Source organism: Fusarium sambucinum, chromosome II (assembly GCF_050947815.1).
Source record: "Fusarium sambucinum isolate potato_lamoka chromosome II, whole genome shotgun sequence".
NCBI lineage: Eukaryota > Fungi > Ascomycota > Sordariomycetes > Hypocreales > Nectriaceae > Fusarium > Fusarium sambucinum.
The window spans coordinates 1,026,828-1,043,260 of record NC_139293.1 but is presented as its reverse complement, the minus strand read 5'-3'; the positions used below and the strand labels follow the sequence as shown (position 1 = coordinate 1,043,260).

General features: G+C 47.8%; 4 protein-coding genes across 4 annotated transcripts; 3 read left to right on the top strand and 1 right to left on the bottom strand.

The window, feature by feature from the left end:
* Positions 1-8,674: 8,674 nt before the first annotated feature.
* FSST1_007143 (uncharacterized protein) lies at positions 8,675-9,025 on the top strand (the record flags this gene model as incomplete). The annotated part of the gene is made up of 1 exon (XM_083236726.1): positions 8,675-9,025. The coding sequence occupies one exon, from the start codon at positions 8,675-8,677 to the stop codon at positions 9,023-9,025; it is 351 nt and encodes a 116-aa protein (XP_083083104.1).
* A 1,439-nt stretch (positions 9,026-10,464) lies between these two features.
* FSST1_007142 (uncharacterized protein) lies at positions 10,465-11,415 on the top strand (the record flags this gene model as incomplete). Its single annotated transcript, XM_083236724.1, has 4 exons — positions 10,465-10,682; positions 10,730-10,927; positions 10,973-11,076; positions 11,228-11,415. 4 exons carry the CDS (start codon positions 10,465-10,467, stop codon positions 11,413-11,415), a joined length of 708 nt encoding a protein of 235 aa, XP_083083103.1.
* A 1,123-nt stretch (positions 11,416-12,538) lies between these two features.
* Positions 12,539-13,678, top strand: FSST1_007141 (uncharacterized protein; the record flags this gene model as incomplete). Its single annotated transcript, XM_083236723.1, has 1 exon — positions 12,539-13,678. The coding sequence occupies one exon, from the start codon at positions 12,539-12,541 to the stop codon at positions 13,676-13,678; it is 1,140 nt and encodes a 379-aa protein (XP_083083102.1).
* A 164-nt stretch (positions 13,679-13,842) lies between these two features.
* FSST1_007140 (DNA-directed RNA polymerase I subunit RPA43) lies at positions 13,843-15,183 on the bottom strand (the record flags this gene model as incomplete). Its single annotated transcript, XM_083236722.1, has 1 exon — positions 13,843-15,183. One exon carries the CDS (start codon positions 15,181-15,183, stop codon positions 13,843-13,845), a length of 1,341 nt encoding a protein of 446 aa, XP_083083101.1.
* Between the last annotated feature and the right edge of the window lie 1,250 nt (positions 15,184-16,433).

The window sequence follows — 16,433 nt, the reverse complement described above, 5'->3', positions numbered from 1 at the left end:
CATCGATTTCCCCATGACTTTTACGTACAATAAACTGGCACAACGCAACAGTCCCCATGGGACATCTCCATAGTTTTCTCCTTTCCCCCATCAAATTCGCGCGGGTTATCCGGGGGCATGCACTCCAGATGTCTTCCCTTGACTGGATACATGATACATCAGTCTAGCAGACCGAGATATTATCGATCAGACTTACTATCTGTGCGTAGACAAGTTTCATTCTACATCGCCGAAGATAATTCGCCTTTTTCTTTGCCTAGTCTCGGCCATGCCCGGTTCTTTGTTTTGACCCTGCAGATCTCCCACGAGTATTCTGCAGCTCAGCGAACAAGGGTCCGACTTTTTCTAGTGCATTGTTCGGTGCAGATTTAGGTGCCCGAAATCAACACGCCAAGATCGGAGATGTGTTAGTGTGAAGAAATATCTGATGTGTAAACAAACGGTTCGACTATCGTCAAGTCCCCAAAAGAACCTATCGGAAGTGCAACAGAGAAGCAATGATATCACTTGTGCTCAGTCCTCAGGGTATCAAAAAATTGACCGCTGGAAGCATAAGAGACGAAATCAGTAGGTCACTTTATGCCCCTTAAGCTACAGTTCTTAGGCTACTTATTTTTATACCCTAAGACTTAGGAGGCCATTTTTTCTGCTACCCAGTAGTCAGATAGTCATCCATCCTCGCCTATTTGCTAAAATACCAGACTTCTCAGTTAGGCAAGTATCGACCCGTCCAGTTTCACGGTCAGTCTATCCGGACCGTTAAAATGTAGATCACACTCCTTATCATCAATTGCAAACCAAAGGATCATGAATCAACAAGCTTTGCGAGGCATATCTGGAAAATGTGATGAGGAGTGATAGACGCGAAGCACATCATGGCATCGGGATCTCACGGGGGTCTGAGCATGCATCGCCTTGTTTGAGATGACGGAAAACAACGGTCCTTGTAATAAGGGTCGTCCATGCTTCTCAGTGTCGTCTCCGCTTCCGATAAGTTTTGATGCGCTTGATATCCAATAGGCATTGCTATCCTCCGTACTGGAGCTGCATGTCGCCGAATGGCCTCCATCAGTGCCCAACTTCAAAGCCGCCGATATCCTTGATATAGGATTGGGACGAGCTTCTATTACTAGTACTTGCCGCGGCGATTTATCGGATGCGCATTTACAGACCCTTTCTCGTGGCTAGTTGACGTCGGAAACTGGTGACGCCAGAGGGTCTCCCGGCCCGGGAACTCGAAAGTTGAAGCCGTCCCGGAGCTAGCAAAGGGGTTGCCTGCTATTGACAGAGATACTAGAGTAGGTGACATGATCTGTGAGATGATACGTAGCAATGTCATGACATCAGTTATCATCAAAGGGTCGCTGGTTTCCCAAATCTTACGTTACGATAATAACTCATGCAGTTTCCACCATGTCATCAGAAACCACGATTGCTGAGAGCCCAAGAAACCAAACTGGAAAGGCATTCCATGCTATTGTAGCGCAGTCCTTGAGTTTTCAGGTTTGTAGTCTCTGATTCCTCAAGCATCACAACTGTGTGAAGGGAAATAAAGGCTGTTTCCGACAAACTCTTAAGTTTTGAGCACTCGCAGACATTCCCCTCTAGCAGGCAGCAGAAGCCCCAGTCTTAAGCTTTAGGGTATAGGATAAATATCATAATGTCTAGTCTAAATAACATAAAATGGTCTAATCATCTAGTCTTTGTACCTGGTACAATCTCTCCTGGAACATGGAGTTCCAGGAAAGGCTCATCGAGAGTCATGGTGTCGTCCTCTGAACAAAAACGGTTTCGAACACCATGATTCCGCGCGCATCGGGGTATAAAACAGACAATGCTGACGTAGTCATACACGGGAGTGGCTGTGAGAGCAGCAAACCGAGTAGGACAACATGATGAAGGGCTTGGCCAATCGGACCACTGCCACGACCACTCAAACACAGAGATGGATTGGGCGCTTGAAAACCAATCTATTTATCAATTTCCGTTGTATCCAAAGTCTTTGCCTGGCGCAGAGGTCCCAGATTTGAAGCTTAGACGAGAAACCAAGACAAATGCTCGTTTGGGGGAAGGACGATTGTCAAAGGCGTGAGGAAGAACACTCAACAACGATCCCGTCACCCCAACGAATACGAAGACAAAAGGCACCGAAATAAACGTCATGTTTTAGTTATGTTTCTCAAATGTCCTGATATTTTTACTCGAGTTGTGTCGTTTTACAAGTTACATATATGACCGAGTGTTCTTGGAGTTGCAGGCTTAGTACTGTACTGCACATGGATCTCATCGCAGCGACACTCTTCACTGGGCCAAGCTACTCACGCTTCTAGGCACACTTAGCAACATGTATGCAAACTCGAGGAGAAGGCCTCATTGACGGTGTAACGATACTGGAAGGGAAGATGAATGACGCTGTAAGTTCCGACCGCCACGCTTGTCCAGCTTAAAACCCCATGGCTGCCTGAGAATACAATCAGAACTAGGATAGCAATTATCGCTAGTATTTTCCTTTTCAGTCAATCGATATCTGCCAAAAAAAAAAAAAAAAAAAAGGGTGGTTGTTGTTTGTCGGTGTGATTTTAGTATCAAAACTCCAACTTCAAAGCAATCGAGAGTCATTGGGCCTGCTACGCAATTTGCTTGGAATGACAAGACGAGTTGTCCGTCACTTCTTGCAATTGCTTCGGGTCTAAACATGGCAGCCTAGCCGCTAAGTCTGCTTTCCGCTGTGTATATCACGGCAAGCGACAGTAGTCCAGAAGTTGTCGGCTACCAACATCATCGTTGCCTGCCAGCTGTACTTCACTGCCAACAAGCGACCTTTCACCAGGCAGATTGAAACACGTGAGTTCCATTAGCTCTCAATTATAAATCCCCCTCCTTCTCTCTTCATTTTCCTTCATCTTCTTCCTCCATCATCTCACCTTCTCCGTCCTTCTTCCAAGTCAACTTTGTTCTATATAGACTCTACTCTTATATCATTATTGATCCTGCTATACCTATTATACGCAAGAGTATATCGACTACGGACTAGACAGGTAAGACTCATCTGGTCAGCTGCATACTCAGCAGATGATGTTGAGCATGGGGCTAATCGTGAATGAAGAGTCAAGGGGGAAGTGAAAGCGACAGCTGGAACTTTACCCGGCTTAACTGCTAGACCAAAGCAGACAAACTTCGACGCATCTGTTATCGAGGTATCGATTTGTTACCACAAGCTATATGCTATATAGCCTTCTTACAACCCTACAAAGAGCAGGGTCATTTCCATTTGCGCCAGTAAGATTCCCCAACTCGAGAAGAATGACCTATACCACCTACTACTCGGGACTAACAAGTTATAGAATCTTTGCCTCGGTATCTTCGATCGGACTATGTACGATTGTGTCCCGTCTGGGACCAGGGCGCTATTCTTTCCTGCCACTCTTGTCTACAAGCGACACCGCACTACCGACGTTTTGTCCCCTTCAATTACGAACTCGTCATCGTCTTGTCGTGTTGACCATGTCGATCTCTGGCGCTGTCATTGCCGCCCTCGAGTTCTATCCCTACGATGCGGATGCGGGCTTCTTCGACACCTCAGAAGGTAGCATTGTCTACTTGAACTGTTTGGTTTTGAGAACACTGTCACGAATCGCAATAGACGCAAAGCGCTTGCATGCCTGATAGCATTTTCAACCATGGCGTTGTCGACAGTTAACAGCTACAACAATCTGTCGCCAAAGTTCAAGTGGCATATCCTGCTTTGGACTTCTGATGTCACCCAGACGAAAAGAACTGGGACCTCGATATGTCTATTGACGATGCGTTTCGCAGATTTCCAATGATCGGTGCACCAATTAATGTCCAACATCGCCGCACTTTCGGCAACACACCTATAGCCCCAACAGTCCTTTGACGGGAAAAGAAGTCAAGGAGTTGCATTTCAAGGTAGCCAAAGACATCATGACAGTTGCCAGTCAACTCATTGAGGTTAACATTCTAGGAGAGTATCCCAAACATTACCGGTGCCGATGCGTTGGCGACACGTTGCGAGTCTCTGGACTGTCATTTGTACCTTTGAGAAGTGATCCAGCTGCCTGAAGATGGGAGGTCTCTCATGTCTCTCATGATGAGCCAGTATGGATAGATGTTACAGCATGTATTGATACATTCACGATACTGTCAAGCAAGTACATCCGGGTCAAATGTTCCCATGCCTGTTTCCGGATTGCGTCAGACAGTGATCCACCCCATCATCTGTCAGCAGACACATCAAAAGACAGCACAAGGGCGAGCTGTTGAAGTGTACGCTGGACGGGTGTATCTTAATCACGGAGTGCTAGTCTCTAGAGCTTTTCCGGAACGAGTTGCCGAAGCTCTACAAGATCTGGGGCGAGCTTCGATATGTGAGTTCTGAAGCACCTAATGCAAAGACGCCTAGACTGACCAGTATCACAAGTTTTGCCTGAGCCGACTTGTCATCATGAGCACATGGATCGACAGAATCGCCCGCCCAACTCTCAAGGTTGTGAGGGAAACCCATGTTTTGAGGAATCAGTAATCTGAGGCTCAAGACCGACATTGCCATTATGACTGGAAGACACCATGGAAAGAATGACAGAAAGGCAAACAAGCTTTGAACGACATGGTTGTCCTCCTCTCTCACACAAGGTACCAGAACGGGACGCATGAGACGGTCTTTTCATGAGAGGACATCATCATCTATGGTATGTAGCGAACCCTATTTTCTCAAACAAGCTAACCATTGTTTAGTCATTGTGCCTATGAAGTTCGCCAAGACATGTTCAGACTCTAGATCCCTTACCCATGAACCAACTCCAGAATTTAGTCGACAAGCGATTTGCCCAACGCCTGAACAAGATGAGTCTACACGGACCGAACCTCCTGACCACCACATTCCCAAGGCCCTGGTATCGGCCCTCGGTGATTCAAGCACTATCCAACAGACTCCAGTGATCTCTCTGGCCCGGCCGAGTCCGGTTAAGACGACTTCCCGCCCGAGACCCTGACTGGACAGGGCATTCGCAGAGCCCACTACTGCCACAGCAAGACGAAAGCGCTCGACTATAGGCGGCGATCGGAAAACTTCAAATACCTGAAGAAGCACCGAAAAATTACATGTAATGACAGCATCAGCCACGTCGACAACAAACACAAACATTGTATTTGTTGACGATACCAAACGAGCTACGACAGATGGTATAGAAACTCACTATTCCTCTCCGGATGTACTACTGTCGCTATTCGTGCTACCACTGCTAACCGCCTGGACTGGCCAAGAAGACGTCGTACAACCCCACGGCCATCACTGGCACTGGTCAAATTGACGATTTGGTGGTTCGGAACTGCAGCCAAAGCCCTAGCCAGTATCTGTTACACTCATATTGAAGCTGAGATGTGTATCTTCCGATGGCCTGACGGTGTTCTAATCGTCCTGTATATTGATGGCATGGGAGTCGCTGCCAATACTCAAGAGAAAGCCGATGTAGCCATCGATGAGATTAGTTCCCTATTCGACTTGAAGAAGGTGGCGATATGACTGAATTTCTGGTCGTTGAGATCAGCCGAGACCGTCAAAACAAGTTCAGTTGAATCCTGCGCTGTTTCTTGACTAGACCACACATTTTCAACACCCACAAGCCAACAACGTTCTTGACAAGACATCACCCAACATCATCGACATGACCCAAGATCAAGGAGATAATGGTTGCTGGTCACTCAATTCTATCTATGCCGATCAGACCAATGTGTAGATATGCTCCCATTTATTTGGAGGCTGCTGCTAGGCATTTTCAATTCCATTCGTTTACCAACTTGATAGCCGAGAGCGGTTAGCACAATGTCTTTACAGAACATGACTACATCCCACGAGCACCTTACTAGCGATCTCAACTTTCCTAAGCTGAAAGAAGGCCATGAGCTAAAACCATGGCAAGAGATTGGGGCAAAGAATTCACATTCACTTAGGGACCCGGAAACATACGTGGAGGGAGATACTAGCCAAAACACCGGGGCGAGAAGTAATTGTTGCCGTCGGGACAATTACCAATGCATCTCTCTTGGTACGTTTAACGGCCAAGTCGATAACAACACACAAGACTTGAAACATCACATTGATTTGGCGCACAACAGCATCAAGCACAAATGGCCTGAATGTAGTGGTACATTGATGTTACCAAAAAGTGTTCAACTCGAAGATAAGGCTTGACCGAGCCAGCACCTGCAAGCGCTCAACGAGCAACTTCACACATGGCTGACGGTGGAATCTGGGCATTTGAACCTACCCCAGAAGAAGAATCTGAAAAAAAGTGTTTGCAACAACCCTTGCAGAGAACGAAATTGCTGAACTCAGACGCAAGATTGGCGAATTGTCAGCGGCACAACACATTGTGGCTGCCCGTGTTGACACACAATCCCCTTCTCTCCGGACATATGCTGGGAGACTTCTGACGGTGACTTATGGTTCATTTCACCAACATGGGGGATTCGCCTAAACACAATGACGAAGATACCTTGGCTTTTATCGGTATCCTCTTTATCCTGCACCTTCAAAGCATTCCCATATATCTATATCTGCGGGATTGCCGCAAGCAGAACGGCTTCAAATGCGTTGTCATGGGTACATCACTCCAGCCATATCTACCATCTGGTTCATCCTCAATGTTTTGTATTTTAGCCACCTACCGGTGTCCATCAATTCGCCGGCAGTGCGTGCAGCAATTACATCCGCTCCAACCCCGATCAGAAGTGGAAGTAGGCTCACTTTCCCATACCCAAAAACGCCACACGAGGAAGGGCTGTCGAACATTTTGACAGAAGCATGAAGAGAGCTTATAAATAGCACAACAATATCCGAGTTCAATACTTCGCCCAAAGAGGCACTATCGTTCGCGATCACTTCCCCTCATAGGTTCAAATTCCTCACCCCAGAAGTTCACACCTTCAGTGATGGCGGTGTCTAGCCAGTGTCAGGATACATCCATACTTTGGATGACACCGAGTTCTACCATTTACCAATGGGCCCATCTGTCCACCTCGCTGGCCATTGAATTCTGGCTATCAGTATTGAAGAAACTTCCTTGGTCTGGGGTGACAAATCGACTACTACTCTTCGGTATCAACCTTCACGTTACCTACAACGAGTTCACTTGGGACAAGTACTTGCGGTAGAAGAACTACGACAATTCCTGGAACGGGGATATCAAATACCCTGCCTTCAACAGAATCGAAGAACTCAGCCACCAAACTGCCCCGGATACTACTCAACAAGTGGCAGACTCCATCGGAGCACTCACCAATTCGACGCAAGACTCCATGCGTCTGAGGTTACGAGCGGCAACGGCACTGTCCTCTTCGGATTCGGCTATCCCTTCTTCGACAGGGCCCAGATGTTGGACAGCAGTGTGTAGCAGGATGAGGTGCTGCATTTGAGCCACTCGAATGAGGACTGTATAAAGCTGGAGCAATTGCACATTTAGCGCCCTGGTTATGTCTGTGTCGTCTGTGAGGTCATCGAAGACAGAGAATCCCATTCTCTTGTCACGCATCGACGACTTACGACTCAGCCAGTCGGCTTCCCATACTATAATGGGTGCAAGCCTACATCCGATAACTTAGTATTCACCCGGTATCAACTGATGCAGGCCAAGAGAACCCGACCTTTCTCGCAGAGACCGTGTCGACGCCCTCAAGCGGATGAACCACCCGAGTACATCCACTGGGAAAAGCACGGCCGACTTTTGTTCGCACCGATAACCCGAGATGCGGACCTTGCGTATCTGATGGGCTCCCGTCGTAACCATAGGTCTATATACGAGATCTAGATGCCCAACTCAGGCTGTATAATCAGAGCAAGCTATGCCAAATTCCTCGAACGCTTCGCGGCGGATGTTGTTTCGCTCATTTTGATCTTTTACCTGCATTTTGTCGATTGGCAATTCCAATCTCTTTCGGAGCTATCATGCCTCGCCAAAATGTGACACCGTTCACGGCCGATGCTGCGTACATTGAGTACATTGGAGGACAGCCAAACTCCTCCGGTACTAAGCGATGGGACAATCTGAAAGCTCTCCCGAAGACGCAAGTTAATTACTTATGAATTCACTGCGAAATCAGATCCTACTACAACCTTTGTGCATGACGGGTCGCCTTCACAGCCCTTGCCCACGAGAAAGGCAAATAAACAACTTCTCAGCAAAGCAGCCTTGTTATCCATGATGAGACTGTGCCAGAAAGAGATAACCTCTCTTCCAACTCTGGCAGAGCTTCGCGAAGAGATCAAATTAGGGCTTCTCTGAACTACCCCGGGGTCGATGCTATAGCACACGTCACATCAACTCATCCAGAGACGAAAGAAACAATGCCTTGTCCCACAGTGGAAGCGACAACGGAATGTACAGTTTCGGTGCTACAGGAAAGCAACCGCCATACTGTATGTGTCTGAGAACAAGTTGAAGCCTGGGGGTTTCCTTGATCACACCAGAATCCGGACAAGCTCTTATTCGCTCTTAACAGATACCCGCCAAGACTTCATCGAGCAAGGCGGCAACTGTTTCCGTCTTGTGGAAGGCGCCCATCTCGGAGCATTCGTCGCCTCTGCAATCGAACTCGGGCGATATGGCATGTCACCTGATCACATCATTCGCAGCTTTGTCCGTAACACTTCGACATCATGGGTACAATCTACGTGTTGGCTATGCAAGGTCTGCAGGCTTGTGGGGTCGCTCTTCCTTCTGGACTTCGAATCAAGGGCCGGTGTTTACCTTGTAACGAATACTTCAACAAACACGGCAAGGATATAGCAATCATTACAAAGCGTCGGCCGAGCAGTCAAGCTCAGGCAGTGGATGGTTTCGCCTGTTGCTCAGAAGAGGCCGAGGAAGGCGAAGTCGCACACATTTTACCATTCTCGTGGAACGAGAATGAGGCCAATCGAAGGTACATCAAGAATATTGTTCGTGCTGACCCTCTCTTGACATCTGCCTATCATCTGGCTATGAACCAGAGCAAGGACATTGAGTAGCTTCCCGTCTGGGAAAGCGAGTCATCGATGAATCAGAGACGAGGCTCTTTTGCCCCGGGTTCATCCTGGCCCGCGGCACCTACTCCCCGGTAAGTGCTTCCATCCTATCTCTCTCCACATTACTAATTATAAAAGGCGACAACTTCCCGGGAGGAGCTCGCCTCTTACAATATCAAGAGGAAAATGCACAAGACGAAAATGCTAGGTTCACTAGAGAACTTCCTAGACGTCCTGTTAAGGCTTCTAGGAAAGTAAATGTCACCAAGCTTCTGAAAGACGTCAGCGTCCAAAAGATCATTGGATACAAGACCAACACAAGAAACCACTACTCTCGCGCTACGGCGTCGACAATTCTCGTATGCCTGCTCTATCTTCATTATAATGACTTACTAACTTATTAGTATTAGTTTCGGCTACCCCTACTACATTCACCGTCAGGGCCCTCGATGGGAGAGCCAATGGGGCCTTGACTGAACTGGTGACCGAAAACATGAAGGCTAAGGAGGGGATCATCAAGGTCATACCTAATGCGAATACGCATATTTTGGTGATTTACGACAAGATGTCCGCTCGTGACTCGTAAGCGAAGTACGTTACCGTCATCGATACCTCTCCTCTTGATCTGCCTCTAATATATCTACAGTATACCCTCACGATCAGTGAGGCACCTTGTCTCGAGTGTGCACTCCATATCGCCAAGCTAGGAATGTAGGCGTTGGACTTTCCTGTTTGCTGCCTTGACGGTATACAGCCCTGTCTGATCTAGCCAATGCTATACTGACAAGCAGAGCAGTTCAAGGCAATAACAACTGTTATGGTCGTAACAAGGGAGGGTTATAGCGTCCATGCACAGCCGTGTGTCATTCAGTTTGATGCAACACATTACTGACAGGCTTCAATAGAGAAGTGTGAGGTTGGAGGATCCTGCCAGCCCATGTAAGCATTTCGCAATCCGATTTCGCGCTTCGTTTGGCTAATTTAGAGCTCGTTAGTTCTATTCTGACTCGTCCTGTGGCCTTGTTCTTTCTGGATTATCCATCCTTCCCTTTTTGACATTGTGGTTGCTCTGCGCAATTCTGCGAGCGAAGCCAAGGGCAGAAAGCATATCGTAAATGGAAATACTTGATGTACCACCTTCAAACTCATTCTATCTACGTCACTCCTCTGCATTCTCTTCTGATACTAGATATCAAGGAAGTGTATGGTAAGAAACACATGACTGATCCATCAGTCACCTACATCAGCCTTATTCCGAATTACTCTTGGCTCAGGAGAAGTCATCTCGATATGTATGTTCCTATTGTATAACTTAATTGGGTTCTTGCTAATCTTACTTAGTTGATGGAGGTATACGAGAAGCAGCTCCTTTTCCGACGTGCTTAGGAGATACTGATGATTTACAGAGAATGACACCACCCATGGACACTCCATGATCGACAATGGATCCCCCAAACCCCGAGCTATCCAGCGCTGAAGGGTGGCTCATACTCCTTGTGGAGGCAATCCTATGCCAGCTCCAGATTCTCAGCACCTTCACGACAAACGCCAAGCCAGGGGCATGGCCAAGTAAAGAGCATTCCACTTGTGTCAAAAATGCCATCGATCTTGTCTCCGAGGAAATCAAGAAGCCGGGATCACGTCAGGAATTCTACAAGAAGTTCAAGAAACTAGATGGACAAATGGTTCATCGTCTCACCGGGACAGTTCCCGATCCCTATCTCTGAATTGGAGTACCTCTGGCGAGCCTATCAGAAGACTCATATCCAGAGTGCAACTAGGTGTCGCTGCACATACACAAAACGGCAGCGATAGCATTCTATCGCTTGCTTCAGATGATGTATCAACGTTGATTGGTGCTGCAAAGTGGCACAGTGAAAATCCCACAGTCACACAGGAACAAAGGTAAGTTGGCGGCACTATTCACAATAGCAGATGCTAACTTGACAGTGTTATCATTATCCATATCGCTCAGCATCACGTTTGGTTCCTGGAGTTTCAAATCACCACTTCCTACATGGCCCAGTTGAAGAGAATGGAATCACTCCAAACGAGTCCCTGAGGGTGGCGGCCGGCGAAAGAAATGCACCATGTCATTGCAACATTCCTAGATCACGAATCTATTGATGTTATCTCAAAAGTAGCGAAGCGCTTTAGGTGCATTTATTTCGAGCACTTGGCATCAGCAATCAGCTTTACCGGTAGACATCGCGAAGTGTACAGTGCACCTCCGCCGTCGACAAGCAAATAAGGGCTTCGTACTAGACAACTTCATCGCCAGAATTGAGGCCAAACGGGAGTTGGACGTTCATAACAACGAACCTATCATTTCCGATGACGCTCTTGCACAGATGGTTTACGAGCCCATCATGGTCACCACGAGCCTAACCTAGCTGTACCACATGACTCGCAAGGACGAAGCTATCCTTTCAGAGTTATATGGCCGAGTTGCCAATCTTTCGACTTATGGTAGATACCTTACACCAGCTTTGCAGTATCGCCAGCTTCTGTGGATGCTTAATCCCGACCTATACAAGGCTGCGGGTCACAAACACCACTGGGGGGCCAACTTATCCTCCCAAGTTATACGTCCCATTTTCGAGTACATGCACATTCGAAGAACGATACGGACACCACTCAATCTGAACAACGTCACGATCTTGTCTATCATCGATTCATGAACACCATCAACGAATACCGGCCTGTTCAAGTCCCGTCGAAGAAAGACTTGCCCTGTAGATTGACGAGGAGGATGCAGGGGAGTGCGATGGCCTACATCTGTACATTTTATCGAGAACTGAGATTTTATAATACTGGACAGAACTTGTGACTACAGTCCTCAGGGATAATAGATGTCAGAGTGAGACTTGAACTTACTATATTCCATTATAACAACCAATTTATATCTAAATACAGAAATAGAGAAGACTTTATAATCTTATACTAGTTCTTTTAAAAATTATATATTTTTCTTTATACTTTATGCTTTTTGATTCCGGTATTATACAAACATATATGAAACCTGCAGGCTGTATACACGCATTGCCCTGGGGATATCAATATAGATGGAATCCTACACAACAATCCTTCTCATCCTTTACAACCTCATAATCAACAGTATTTGGCTCTGTTACGGAGCGAACCATCTCGGCTAAGGCTGATCATTTGACAGTCACAGTAATCGCCGATGCACTTAACTACCCTCTTCACAGTACGGGCGCAGGACAACACAGACTTAATGCAACTACAATGTTCCTTGAGACTATCAGCGGAAGCCATGAGACAATTTACTCGGATCATTGTTTCTATGACCAGGGATCAAAACCCCCCGAGTGGCATGTTGGGCTATAGCCGTGCACTAAGCTTGACAGTCATACCTCGAGTAACGCGAATTCGCCACCATGACATACAATAGTAGCATCTACTCTCTTTAACAACAACTTTGCAACCATTATCATTGCACCTCAGTTATTCTTCAGCTTATTATATCCGGACAGCAAGTTTGCGACCCAAGCTATGGCCGAGTTAAAAGTTTACATCATCATCACCAGTAGATACCGCGTCTTAGACAAGTCGGGCAAACTACCATACAGCATCGCTTTTGGCTTATGTCGCCGAGCACCAGATGATAACGATCCCCGTTCTCTACGCTTGAGCGCAAGTAACTCGATTCTAGATGTTCCTTATGCGCTTTGTCACGGGTTGCTCTCACTACGTGAGAATGACAAAGAAGTTTCTACAGGGCAGCTAAGCTCGACCAGTGGCAACGATCCCTACTTGACCCTTCCCTCACCAGTTGGTAGGATAGGAAACTGGAGAAATAATCTGTCGATATATCATTACAATATCCATCCAGACAGCGACCTGGGAAGGCTATTCAAGACAGGGAAGAAGTATTCAATCCACAGCAAAGCAAAATGCGACTTCGGAGGCGATCACGTCTGCATTGATGATGGGGGAGTGTCTTCACAACCAAGTCAAAACAAGAACGTTATCATCAGCAAAGTGCATGGTCACGCAACCTTCACGGCGGTTCAATATCTCCCTTGGCCTCCAGAGATACAAACCAAGATGCAAATGCACAAGACTGATGAGCCGAAAGACAAATCTACAGTACTGGAGGTCACAGTTACCAATAATGGTAACGAGCCCATCTGCGTCCAGACCCGCCATCGCCAACGCTTCCTCGTTCCGAATAGCCCAATGCAACAACAAGACGAAGAGTTCCCGAGCCTTGATTCCCGTCCTCGCATCATCGACCCTAGCACACCGGCACCTGGCTCGACGATCCAAGTTTTCGACTTAGCGACAGGGCAAGTCGTCCACGAAACATACAAGCCAGGGCCTTGCGGAGGTGCAGGCCATGCGCCCGATCCACGTCCCAAGTTGGAGATTCTAACACCTCTGCGCCCAGGCCAACCGCTTGTTAGGCATGTAGATGTTGGTAATCTACTGAGCAAATTGCCAGGCGGAAAATATGGTCTACGGATGGAAGCACGTGGTATGTGGTGGTGTAAAGGTGATACTGAAGATTTTGCAACTGCGGGAGAGGATCGTGTGCCTCATGATGTGTTTAAGACCACGATTCCGCCTTTGATGTTACAGTGCGGAGATGTTGTTGTCATACAGGTTGAAAATGGGACTGCTAAGTGGTAGCTTATGTATTTCATAATACGTGATAACCGACCTTTCATAACAATCAAGGCAATGACTTTATAGAATTAGTGCAATGCCGCTTGGGTTTTGTTTTGGTAACAGTGTTCATCATTAAATCGAGGTATCACACAACTCCTGGCTCCCTATAGTCCCATGCTTTGCTTTTATTGATCCTCGGGAAGCGCCAACACCTCGCGCTTCTCCTCCTCGTTGTCCTGCGTCTGCTCCTCATCATCCACAGTGAAGCGCGTCATGGCGAATTCAGGAATATTTCTTCTGCGACCCTTCTGGCCACCCCTCTTGCCCTGTCGCATCTTGGCAGTCTCCGCCTCCTCGGCCACGACGGCCTTCTCACCAGCCTTGTCCAGCATGGTACCCTCCAAGCTGAGATAGCTAATCTCGCCGCTGGTGCCGACGTCGTAGTTGCGTATCCGGAAACGGATCTTACCCTTAACCTTGTCGCCGCTGCCATCGGCCCAGAAGCCGGTGCTGTGGATCTGGCGGACTACACCGTGGTCGTCGGCGGTGATGACTGAAGCGGTCTCTTCGAAGCCTTGAGCCTCAGGGGACTCATTGGGAACCCACTTCCAGTCGGGAGGAAGTCGACGAGCCTCGATCGAAGCGTTGAATTTGCCAAAGCAGACAACACCAATGTGTCCCTCAGTCTGCAAGTTGACACTTCCCTCCATCCAAGCACCACGGCTGGGAACGAAGAGGTCGACCTCGGCGGTGATCCATCCCCAGCCAACAGCAGCCTCACCCTTGGCCATAACAGTCGTGGGTGTCTCGTCATCTGTAGCGGCGCCGTTGCGACCGGGGTTCTCGCCAAAAGCGACGTCCCTGTAGTCGAGAAGAACACCGCGCAGCGAAGGCACGTACTTGTTCTGGAGGTGTTGCAGGTGTTGGAACTGGCAGTTCGTGACGGGTTGCGCCCAGCCAATTGGGAAGAGAGGCTCGTAAAGCGACACGGTTTGAGTGAAGAAAGGGAATTGGGGGTTCGAGGGGATATCGGGAGGTTGGTAAATATTGTCGCTGGACTTTGAAGGTTTGGCAGGAGGTGGCATATCGATATCCATAGCATCAGCGTCGGCGGGCGCGGCATCTTCACTCTGCTTCTGCTTATCGGAGTTATCTTCAGTATCCTTATTCTTCTTGCTCTTTTTCTTCTTCTTCTCTCCGTCTACTGCCTCTTCGGTAGGCGCTTCAACTTCAGCATCGTGGTGCTTCTTCTTCTTGTGCTTCTTTTCGGGCTTGGCTTCGTCGACTGCAGCTGAATCGCTTTCTTGTGGCGCAGCAGCATCCTCGGCGTGCTTATCCTTCTTGCTCTTCTTCTTTTTCTTGTCGGCCTTCAAGTCTTCAGTCGCAGGGACATCTGCTGCGACGACACTCTTTGACTTTTTATGCTTTCGCTCTGTTTCGGCAGCTGCATCTTCTTCGCGGGCTCTCTTCTTTTCCTTTTTCGCCTTCTTCTCGGCCTTTGCGGCGGCGTGGTCGATTGGCGCCATTTTGTACGTTTGGCTGTTTGCGAGCTATCGCGGACTTCTGAAAGTAAAGAAGCCGGAAGATCTCGAAAAATTCTAAAAGTTTGGCTTATCTTATCGCGAAAGCTCAATGCTTCACCGAGAAGGTGGGGCTTCCTTCACCGGCCTCACCTTGAATCTACAGTTGCTAGTCTAGGGTAAACGGAACTCAATCGATAAGATAGTAGACAAAATTACCCACTCGACAGCTATTCTGCCAAATAACGCATCTTTCTGTTGGCTTATTTTTCGACACCATCAATCACGAGTCCTCTTTCCCACTCTATCACGTTCGTGGTCAGGCTTGGCGACATGCTGCATCGTAGCGGCTTCATTCATTCCTCCTCTAAACATCATCTGACCTCTTTATCTTAGGTTTGTTCAAGAAACATGGTTTCTGCGCTTCTTTATACACTGATATCGTTTTGATTCATGTTTGCATCAATTACCGTCGCTCGTCCCTGATTGGTTATCGAGGTTTCTATTCAGCAAGATTTCCAGTCTACGTGCTGTATGCTAGTGTTACCAGCTATTTTATCCGCACCATTTATGGGCAGGAAGGTAGTTCGGCATGCAACTAAGCAACCTCTCCAGTAAAAGGCAAATTCTTGGGCGACGCTTGGGAGACCAAGTCGTGATTAACAGAATGCTTCAGAAGCCAAACGTCCAACAACCAGCTTGCCGCTCGTCCAGTTAGCTCGCCGTGAAGACACACATACACCTTGAGCGAGTAAGGTTCTTCTCGAGACCCAGGGCCTACTGCATCGTTTCTGTCGTCAACCTGCGAGAACGCCGGTCGCGGGATGCTTGTTGCTCGGAAATCGCCGTTGAGAAGGGCAGGGACCGTTACGTTCTCTCACCACGTTGAGGGGAGATCTCCCCACGGTCCACTCAACGACTAACCATGTCAACATGCAGTCGGAGGTTTACATCTCGTATTTCCCCAGATGAACATCAGTGGAGATGATATACAGGAGTTCCCCATGCATCGGAACGGCCCTTCAAACACTGGCCTCAACAAGAGACCGGACACGAGCCAGTATCCATATTACCCCAGACTCGTATCAATAAATGCCCGAAAAACACAACTACAAGTGTAGTTATCGCGTGTTCAACAGTGACTTTGTTGATGGTTGCGTCCTGGGAAACCAGACAGGCCTTGGGGCATCAAAAGTTGGTTGCAGAGACAAAAGACGACTCAGTGAGTTGGGACATGTCACTTTAGACGGATTCTT